Here is an 11,370-nt window from a genome sequence, read left to right as displayed (position 1 = left end):
CCATTAAAGTAACACCCTTGGCGCTTTGAATTTTACACTACTGGAGCGATATAAAGAAGCCATAGTACGAACAGTAATTTTGCCCAAGATTTCTTTTTTTTCCTGCAGAAAAATCAATGGGCAAGATTCTACCTTGGTTACAACAATGTCAATCTGGAGACACTTCAGTAGCCAACTGACTTTATTTGCATTGCTGGAGATTAAGCTCAAGCCTTTACTGTAACTGGATGCGTCAATCATTAGCAGAGAGCCTTTGTACCTGGCATTCACATTGACTGCAAATTTTACGTGTAATGACAAATACATACAAAACTCATTTCAGAGTGTTGCATCTGATCCAAAACAAAAAGCAGGAGGAAATAAAAATGGAACGAAGCAAACAACCTCCTTCTTGGAAGAATGTGCACATGACAAATGCGCTGTTCTATCTGGTCACCGTATGAATTTTACAATACCTGTGAYGCTGACTCACCTTGTCCTATCAGGAAACAGAGGAGCTATAAATCATGCTCCAGCGAGGAACCCTGGTCACTTCCACAACCACCTGAGAGTCACAGAAGAAACTTCCAATCTTCCTGGAATCAAAAGGTAGAATTTACATTGACTTTTTTGTTTAACGTATTGCAATTTTTTTCTGKTATTAAAATGTAACCTATTGTTGGAGGCTTCTGGTCTCTTGAACAAGTTAGGAGGATCACAGAAAGAGGATTTTATTCAATTAAAAGTAAGGATTAGATAGGCAGTGGCACAGTGCAAGCTGAAAATAAGGAGAGAAATCTGATGAACAATCAAAAATGGATGTAAAGTGGCCCATATACAAGAAAGGAGCATCTTGGCAGAAAATTAGATATACATAGAGAAGGAGATAGAGACAGACTGAATGTATTGAATTGAATATATATTCAGTTCAGTATACTCTATTGCTATGTGTAGCTATCATCACTTCTTTTCAGTGTTGGGAAATTACCACCTTTCTCTTGCACAAAGTGGTTACTTAATAGGACCTTACGCGTCAATGCTGTGCAAGTGAAATGACAGCTTGTATTAGTCCGTTTCAGGTCATTTTCAAGGATAATAAAAATTAATGGGGATGCTCTTTTATAATACAGACTCAGTTGTGTGAATAATATAGGATGCTTTTTTTTTTTTTTTCCCTGGGATTGAGCCTTTGAAAGGAGGGAAGGGAAAAAAATTCTCACAAGTTCGCCAAACTAGGGGTTGTTTGACAAACTAGGGATGCTGAAGCACTGTCTTTCAGTGGCAGGTCCCTGCACACAGATGGAGTTGCAGGAAAGTCAGTAAGACTTGGCATATGTCCTGATTTATGTTTGACTGAGGGGGACAAGGGAGGGGGGATGGAGAGACTGATTTTAGGACCGGTGCCTAGAAATTAATGCAGAGCAATTAAATTTACATCTCTTAAACTATAAGCATTTGGTTGAAACCTGTGGGACTGCCAAAAGTACGTTAGTATCTTGGAGCAGGAAACCCACCGATTCTTAAAAAGCATTCCAATGGCGTTTTGCAATTTGCATCATGTATTAAATTACCAATTATATTCATTTAATGGATATATTAATTAAATTCATAAAAAATATCCCAGAAGATCAATATTTTGGCTCTGTCTTTAAGTCAGCTTCTTCAGTTTTGCTTGCAAAATAGAATGCCTGACAATTTCAAGGAACAGCTATTTTCACTGGAGGCAGAAAAATTATTTTAAAATGTTTTAAGTGCTAAAAGGTTCATTTTTTATTTGAGAATCTGGCTACTAAAAAGATGTATTTTTGCTTGCAATTTGAGTGCAGCTAAAAATAACCCACACCTCTACTTACTTTCTAGTTAGGAAAGAAGGGAAAAGAATCATCTTTCATGTTAGTGGGACTATAATCTTTTGTCTTTAAACTCCTAGTGTATATACACTGAAAACTTTTGCAAAAGCTCTAAGAAATAAGTGTCGTAGAAAAGGTACTAAGAAAAACCTTGTGCGATCCCAGAGTGTTTCAAGAAAGAAGCAGATTATCTCTAAATTAAATAGTGCCATTAACCAATTCCAAGAACTGGAACTCGACCACACAAACTGTTAATTAACTGAGTAGTTCCCAGTATTGTCTGGGCCAAGTGTATCTTCCCCGAGCTTGGATGAAGCCACCTTGTTTTGGAGGCTGAGCCATACTACAAATGTTGCCAATCTGTGCCTTTTCTGGCCTCTGGACTAGAGAGACGGCCCTGGCATGTTTCAGTTTCTTGGCGCAGACATGGCCACAACTGCCCATATTCAGTCCATTTAAAGAGGTTTTGGTCTGCTTTCTGGAGCAGCTTCTCTTTCTACAGGCTGGAAACTATGTGTTGCCTCCAGTGTCACGTAAGAGATTTGGTGAGGAAAATGTACCATTTGGAAAAGGGCAGTTATTCTTACCCGCATGTTCTCCATGAGCAGGAACACCTTGTGTTTTATATAAACTGGTTGCCTCAAGGTAAAGAGGCCTTGCTGGGTATGGAAAGGCCAGGAAGCCCTATTGGCCTCTCCCCAGGAATAAATTAAAACTAAAACCAGCAGCCTCTCAAAGCCAAATAAGAGCTTAAGTTAATAACATATCTCTGTGGCAACATGCCCAAAAATTCTCTTGGAGAGGGGTTTGGGAAAACTGCCAAAACAAGTAAATTCCAGTCTAGTCACCTGCCTGTCTGCCCCAGGTAGCAAAGCAGAAACAAGCTGAATATAACTCCTATGGCTGGTTGCAATCAGATACCAAATATAATGATCTTATTACCGTCTGGGCCACTGTAGTGGGATGGTTCAAAGCTTTGAGTCTCCTAAGCCAGCACAGCCTTGGCTGGTCCAAAGTCTGGTGGTTGCTTGTTCAATTAGAGAAGGCTCCTGTTTCTGTACCCACTCTGCACTACTTGTTTTTTTGATCAAGAGTTTGTTTTGTTTTTTTTTTTAGAGAGGAAAAAAAAAAGCTTTTTGAAACAAATTCCCTGGGAAGCCAGTGCTGGTCTATTTCTGGTCCAGCCAGTTCAGACCCAGCTCACGTGTGAAGAAGCTTCACAGCAATAGTCCAGCATTGGTTCTTAAGCAATAGCTTTGACTCCAGACTCAGACACCTAAATGTAGAAGCCTGCATATGTGTCTRAACTCCCATTTCAACTAACACAGTCCTATCAAAGCAGGCAATGAAGATTAGGGAAAGTTTCAGACTTATGCAGGCACAGAAACAAACTAAAAACAGTGTTCACCACTGGCAGTTTTGCAGCAAACTGAATTCTTTCTATAGGAAGGAAAATACAAACATCCTCCTACACTGTGAACTCAGATGAAGGGAATAAATCACGATTTGACCAGGAAGTACAAAATATACAAAGCAATTGATTCATACTGTTTCTAGAAATTTTAAAAAGTAGAGAAGGAATGAATTTTAATTTTTTTTACTTCTAAAAATGGGAGGAAGAGAGAACGAGGAAAGAAAGAAAGAAATCATTACCTTGCTGCTTGAGAAAACATCTGGAGATGCACGGGAGAGAGATGTGTTACATGTTCAGAGAGATGAAAGCTCCATAAAGGGAAAAAAAAATAACAAAAATCCCCATTCTTCCCTTTTCAGAGATGATTCTGCCAGCAGTGTTCCTGTGTCTCGCAGCTGTGCTGCCTCGATCCACTGGAGAGGTAGGATCCATGCTTTGCATTCGGAAAACCTGGATTGGCCTTGACAGACTCGAGGCCTGATTGAATCTGGCTTTTCCTATGCACACCGGTCATGTGTAGGAAGAGTCTTGTTAGATATCTGGGCTTTGGAGAGACAATATCCTTGAAGTCTGGTGCCACAGAGAACCTCTATTCCCAAGGTCTGCCTAATTTCAAAGCAGTAGACTGCACCCACATTTTCACACTAAATCCCCTATTGGCTCAGGGTTACCTGTAACTGTGTTTCCCAGACCCCCCCCCCCACACACACACTTTCTGAAGATCCAGCCCACAGGGACAGAGACCTGTGTGCCTCTCCCTTGCCTCACAGTCCCATCCTCTGAACAGGCATCACTGGTTTCCTTCAGACAGCTTAATTCRTTAACATAATCAATGTACACTTAGAGTAGTTCCTCCCAACTCTTAACAAGTCTGAAGTTGGAAGTTTGCTATTTTTGCTTTGGAAATATTAATGTGGCTGAAGGCTTGACCATTTTTTTCCCCTTTATATCAGTTGGTTTACTAGAACTACTTCTTTCTACAAATACTGCTTTTCTAATGCTATAAGCACTGAAGCTCATCTAAGTATATTAAATGGCAAATACAAATGATATGCTTGGTTCTTGACTAGTCCCACTGGAATTAGGCAGAAGAGTACGGGATCATTGGATGAAAACTTTACAGCTAAATGACATTTATTGGCTTATGAATAAAAAAAAMCCAGCAAATCTTTTAAATACTGATGTCTAAAAATACATTAGATGTAGGAAAAATAATACTGAATGTGGCTGGATTGTCATGACCTGTGAAAATAAATACTTACAAAGAAGATTTTCTTACACAGTACTATCATACCACTAAAAATAAACATCAATAAATCCATCTGAATGTATGGACATAGGTAACTAATTACCTTATTCTARGAAGTATCAAGTTATTCATACATTGGTATGAAGTGTAGTATGACAAAAATAACAGTAACAACTGTTACACTCAAGACATAGTAGAGAACAGTAGCCTAAAAATATGATGGGATTTTTCAATTTCTGCTCTCCATGCTGTAGCCTAGAAAACTGGTGAGAAAGATTGTAAAGAAGAGGCAGAATTTTTCCTATGGCTATTCTTTCTATTAGAAAATACAGGAAAAGTTTGAGAAATACAGTCAGTTATGGCAGGAGTGGAAGAAAACATTGACACCTTATTTTCTGTGCAGTGGGATCTCCTGATGGAAGCATCACGAGAAGTCTGTGACAATCCTATGATTATACATGTCCTTCAGTAAACAGAAATTGATAGGCACGTTTAAAATGTTGAAGAAGGGGAAAGCATCATAAGCACACCCCGGTCTTTGTCTGATTTTTAGATCCTGTTTCCCCCAAATCTTTGTGAAGGAAATTATAATAACAATAAATTGAGTCTGATACAGTTGCCTAAATTTAAGAGTCTCATGTCACATGAGATAAGATATGCTAGACATCTGAAGTGGACTGGCAGATGCAATACAGGAACCGGTGGTATTTTTATTACTGCTAAGCTCCAAGTGATGGAATCATTCAAAGTGCTACGCAGCGGGGAACAACCCCTAGATAGACCTAGGAAACAAATTATAACACCTCCTTCACCACAAGGACTATTTCTTAGGTTGATGTTAGTATTTTAGCATTTTAACATTTCCTAGACAGTATTCAGGATTTAGTTACATTCAAATAAATAAGAAATATAACATGGTCTTTCAATTTAGGTAAGTTTTGATGCTCTGTCAACTAGCAAAGCAGATCAACAAAAGCTGATTGTTGACAAGCACAATGCCCTCAGAAGAGGAGTAAAACCATCTGCCAGCAACATGTTGAAGATGGTAAGTCACCTGCATTTCCATTTGCAATGAATAACAGACCCTATGAGAGAGATACAGGACCATGTGCAAGATCACATTATTTAAGTTAGCAGCAAATGCACTCTCCCAATCTTTCCTATGTTGAAGTGCTAGGAATACTGAGCACAGGCAGTACCAAGAGAAATATAATGTTGGGAAGACAGGAAAAAAGGTCTGGCAAATTTTGTGGTGTATGAACAATGATGTCTCTTTCTTTTGAAGGAAAATGAAGAGGAAAAGGAGGAAACACAACATTGTTCCTTTTTTTCTGGCACATTCGTTGTCAGTCAGCACAGTTTCTAGTCTTTTCATGAGTGCACAGTTATTTAGTTGTTCCTCCTCCCTAAAAAAGGGGGGGTAGAAAAAGGATTCGCATAAGATTTTTTTCTGATTAAAAGTGTAATTTMCAAAACGTTGTTTCTCCATGAGGGGTTATTAAGCGGTACATATCTGAATGACTAATATTTTCTCCTTTCATTAAGGAATGGAGTCCTGAAATTGCAAAGAATGCTGAAGCTTGGGCAAATCAATGTACTTTAAGCCACAGTCCTGCAGACATGAGGAAAATCAGTAAGTAAAGTATGAGTGCTAACTGAATAATTTATCATTTGTGTTATCCATGTGACCAGCTTACAGACATGAGATTTTTGAATTAGCTGATATCAAAATGAAGCTAAAATAATGTGTTCACATATTTTCAACTTCATGGATTCATATCTGCTGAGATGAGACTATATGTTACTCAGGTATCTAAAAGTATTTTTGTAGTTTTATTAAAATTTGATAATTTAGTTAAAGGACGGGATTCACATTTCTAACTTAAGATGTCCACAAGGTAAATATCTAAACCAGAATTGGTCACTGTATATTCCTATACATTAAATGGAAGGAAGTWAACACTTCTAAGACATGATTCATCTGACCTAGCATTTAGGGTGAGATGCACTGCATCTGAAACCTTGCATTTATCTTCTATACAAAGCTTACTCAATTGACTGTTTCAGAAAATGATATTTGAACTGAGTGATTCCACTGAAAATATTTGTGTAAAAAGATCATGAAAAAGTTCAACAGAAATTATATGAAATATTGTCACCAGTTTGTCCAATTATCAAATTTATATTAAATTCCCAACCTTTGAAAGAAAAGGTGTGCATAATTTGTTTTTTTTTTCCCTTTCACCCTATTCCCATTCCTCAGACACCACTTCCCATTTCTATCATTTCAGCTGGTTTACAGCACGGACCAATTTGTGTTTTTTTTTATTTTATCTTTAAAACCATTTGACTAAGCATTTGAGATGACCTGTTATATTCAGTGTGACTTCACTAGCGCATGGGTTGAAGACAAAATTCTAGATATAAATCTTCCCAGTAAGTGAGGAAAGTTAAATCCCATTCTCACCCCAAATGCACCAGTTTTACAAGTACATCCCATTTATTTCAGAAGGTGAAAAAAAACATTCTCCCAAAATATCCATCAGAAAGAAGAGAATCCAGACCCAGTTTACAACAGAAATCAGCTTGCTTGGACTGAATAAAACTCTCTGGGGTGGAAAGGACAAAGGGTGAAGGTTCAAAACCAACTGGCAATGCTAGGCATAATTGCTAATGAAGACGAGACTCAAAATTTTAAAAATCCCCTGGCAATTTGAATGAGAACAGTAGGAACAATAGGATTTGCCTGGATGAAAACAGTAGGTGAATTCACATGACAGTGAAGATACTTTTCTCTCTACCAGAAGTAAGGTTTGAATTGTTGGGATTTTCCCAAAATTACTGAACTGTGACCTGAATACTGACCACGGTTGCTACATTTGAAATAGCAAAATTAGAGTCACCACAAACAAATCCTTGGTGCACATGTGCAGGTGCATCTATGGATGTGCAGAAGCCCTGTCAACAACCAAATTCCCAGTCAGACAGGTTAGCCACGCTGAGAACCGGCCAAGTGACAACTTCAGTACTGACAAAGGGTGGAGTCACTGACCTGGGGGGGGAAAAAAAAAAAAAAAAAAAAGCACCATCCCATCTGGATGAGAGCTGCTGTTGAAATCACACAGCCGTCTGCTGGTTCTCCCCATGTGTGTCTGTTTTGTGCATTTCTCAGTACCCTTCTCTTTTCAGACGTAACCTGCGGTGAAAATCTCTTCATGTCAACCGCCCCTTTCTCGTGGCCAGATGTTGTTCAGGACTGGTATGACGAGGTGAAAGATTTCAACTATGGCACTGGAGCAACAAGCCTAGGTGCTGTGGTTGGCCATTATACTCAGGTAGATGCAACATTTTTTTTATCTGAGCCTGAGAAAATAAATACTTATATGTCAGCTAAGCAACTTTGGCTCTTTCATAAGCACACCAGAGACAGAAGAGTCATTCTGATAAAACAGAATGAAAGCTTTCAAAGTAACAGAATAGAAATGAAAATAATAGGCTAAACATCTTTTCAGCTTTTTGTTAAGGAAGTATACTAGACAAGAGAAGCTGTTGAAGCCTTGATTTAGGAAACTTGCAACTAGATGACACCAAACCCAGGTTAGTACTAGGGAGTGTTCCTGTGCAGCAGGGAGGCAAGCGTAGATTTATGACAAGAGGTAAGAGAGATGTAGTCATCCCAGCCACCCCATTCCCTGGAGACCCTGGCTGGGTGTGATGAGAGATGTCCTCCTCATCCAATACGATGACTGATGATGAGCAGTCTTTCCAGCCATAGCACAGCTGGTTCTGACCTAAGGAGAAGACCTGATCATTTTGAGCTTTTTTGAATTATGATTTTTTTTTCTGCATGCTTTCTAATATATTGGTCTCAGAACCAGGGCCAGGTTGTTATTCTGCCATTACCACCTTTGTTTTTGTTTTCCTCCATTAAGGTATCCAACCACGCACACCCTTACTCATGGGCACAGTATGACACACAAACGATTATCACTTGCATGCACAGAGTAAATACTGGTATTCCAAAACCTCGGGAAGAAACAGCAGGAAGAGACTTATTTGTCTGTTTAGTATTTGAAAAGTGCTTAGATACTGTATGAATAGGGTTATTAAACTATCAGGAGGGAAATATTTATAACTTTGCTATTATCTATAGAGCTCCATTGTTTCACAGAGGTCCCAGCTGGAAGGGGGGRGTATGATAACCTCCTCTGTTCACCTGCACATGACGCAGGTGCAAAATTTTACATCCTGATTCCTGCATCTTCTTCAACAGTTGTAACTGACTGGAAACATATTTTATAGAGACAGACAGCTTAACTTAAAAGTTCTGAGGCATGAAGAGTCCATCACATTTCTTGAATATAAACCTCATTATATCCTAAATGTTCTTTGCCTTAAGGGTAAATAGCAGGAAAAAGAAAATTATGACTTTCCAGCAAGATGAGACTTATATTTTACTATGCAGGGTAAATAAAGTGACTTAATTTTGGTTCCAATATGTTTCATTAACACACAGTGTATTTAAATGATTTTCGCATATATCTGKTTTTTTTTCATTCTCCTGTGGTTTTTATTCTTATATCTGCAGGTGGTTTGGTACAGGTCTTATAAAGTTGGATGTGCAGTTGCTCACTGTCCTAAGGCTAAATTTTCATGCTTTTATGTCTGCCAGTACTGCCCTGCGTACGTATTGATTCTGATACTGGAACTCCTTATTACATTATCAAAATAACTTAGGAGATGGTGAAATGTGTATCTGTGCACATCACCCATAGCTGGGATGAAGGTCTGAGGACCTTTTRGAATATGAAAAGACAGAAGATCACTTGTAAAACAAATTGTCAAACAAAAGCATAAAACATAAAAGTGACACTGATTTTCAGATTAAATTTTCTTTACCTAACAATCACAATTTTCATCATGGTAAATCACATAGGAATATTTCCCACATTCTGTTTGATGTCTTGATTCAGAAAGGCACATCAATATGTGCAATACCATTCAGACTGTATCATTAATAACAAAACATTAGTGAGGATTTTAAGGTAGAGTGAAGATTTTATAAACTTTGTCTAAAATTAATTTTAACATTCATATTGTAATATAGAAAAAAATGTTTTAGATATAACGAAAGCCTAAGTCTAAATTAATATATGCATGCATCCATATAATTAAATTTTACCCTTAAGTATGTTATACTGACTTTCTATTTTATGCTGGTAATGTTGATGTTTCAGGGGGAATAGAATAGATTCACTTGGGAAACCCTACAAAGAAGGAAATCCTTGTGGTGATTGCCCTAATAATTGTGACAATGGACTATGCAGTAAGTTTTAAGCATTTAAATTGTGACTGAGGTAAAGCTGATACCTTAAAAATATATCCATTAGTTTCTGCAAATGGAAAGTTTTTAATTGTTTTGTTCAAATGCCAGGCCAAAAAACAGAGGCTATGAATCCATACTCATGCTCTCTAGGCTCCTGTGCCATTATTTTTTATCAGTTGTTTTATGGAAGCCTCATGACAGGCCCAGGCTTTACTATGTTAGGTGTTTTACCTAGGTGGGGTAACTTGGGGGGTGAAACCAAAGAAGAAGGAATCTGTAACAATGATGGGCAGATATTAGCTGGTGTGATATTAGTAGCTGGTGTGATGTACGTTGGGAGGCAGGTACCTTTCACTTCATCGTCCCAAGGGCACAGATCAAGACATTCATATGGCCCAGATAGCTCCAGAGATCATTCTCCATCTCTTCATTAAAGGTGACAATGTCTCGGTCTCAGTATGGAAACTCTCATGAATACTTCCTAGCACAAGAAGATCCATTGATTGCAGTGAGGTTAAAGATATATTTATACAGGGGGTAGCAAGAAAATCTGAGTTTCCAATCTCCAACTTCAGTCCATATGCTTTTCCACACCCAGGAAAGGCAATTCTGATGCTTGAATATAGGCAGTGCCAGGAAAACAGGAGATTTTCTTATCTTTATCTCTTCTTTCTTTTGAACAGTAGTCATTGATCAGATAGCAATAGCATCAAACTTGACAGAATAAGAGATTAACAAATTTGAATCACACTTTCTTTGCACAAGAATTCTAATAGAAAATAAAGGCATATGGGTTAAGTCTCATTAATATAAAACTTACCTTCAAATCTCACTTCTGTTATTATTTGGGCTAATTATCATCACGAACTGTAGTACAGAGGAAGAAAGCTTCAAAACACCTTGTAATTTAAATAGCAAACCTCCTTGAAAGAGCTAAGAATATTGTATGTGTGGTCAAAGGTTTTGGATGCTTTTGTGGGATAAATGACAACAAAGAGGAAAAAATTAAAGAAAAAAGAAACGCTGATGAAAAATTATTCTGAAAGGAAAAAGTTTCCCATTTATGATTGATTAATTTTATGTTTCAATTCTTTTTCAGCCAACCCTTGCAAGTATGTGGATGTTTATGCCAACTGTCCTGACTTGGCAAAGTCTTTTGGATGTGCCTTTAACTTTGTTAAGCTGAATTGCCCTGCTACCTGCCAATGCAAAACTGAAATAAAGTAACAGGCTCGGACTCCTCCCTGCCTGGGTATCCATCTCTTTAATGACAATAACTTTCACAAAAACAGATTTTATCTCTCCTCTTTCATGCATGCAGAAGGACTAAGTTCCTCACATAGACGTGAGTTACTCACATCAGAGACAGCTGTAGGATCTTGTACATGTTTTATTTGCATAGTCCTCTGGAAGTATAGTGGAATTTCTTGGTTGAAATTTGGCATTTGGGTACCAGACATATATCATGTTCAACATTTCAGGTCTTCCTTCTCTAAAACTGTTATCTAAGGAGCATTGTTTAAAGTTCTGTATTTCCATATGTTTCAGACGC

General features: G+C 37.9%; 1 protein-coding gene across 1 annotated transcript; it reads left to right on the top strand.

Moving 5' to 3' along the window:
- Positions 1 to 414: 414 nt before the first annotated feature.
- Positions 415 to 11,045, top strand: LOC112965186 (cysteine-rich venom protein-like). Its single transcript, XM_026063959.1, is given in 10 exon segments — positions 415 to 544; positions 547 to 588; positions 3,603 to 3,664; positions 5,188 to 5,193; positions 5,424 to 5,537; positions 6,038 to 6,125; positions 7,682 to 7,827; positions 9,081 to 9,175; positions 9,730 to 9,818; positions 10,918 to 11,045. Coding segments are annotated over 10 exon segments (900 nt in total).
- The last annotated feature ends 325 nt before the right edge of the window (positions 11,046 to 11,370 follow it).

Source organism: Apteryx rowi, unplaced genomic scaffold (genome assembly GCF_003343035.1).
Source record: "Apteryx rowi isolate R43461 unplaced genomic scaffold, aptRow1 scaffold_205, whole genome shotgun sequence".
Taxonomy (NCBI): Eukaryota; Metazoa; Chordata; class Aves; order Apterygiformes; family Apterygidae; genus Apteryx; species Apteryx rowi.
This window is presented reverse-complemented; position numbering and strand designations above follow the sequence as displayed.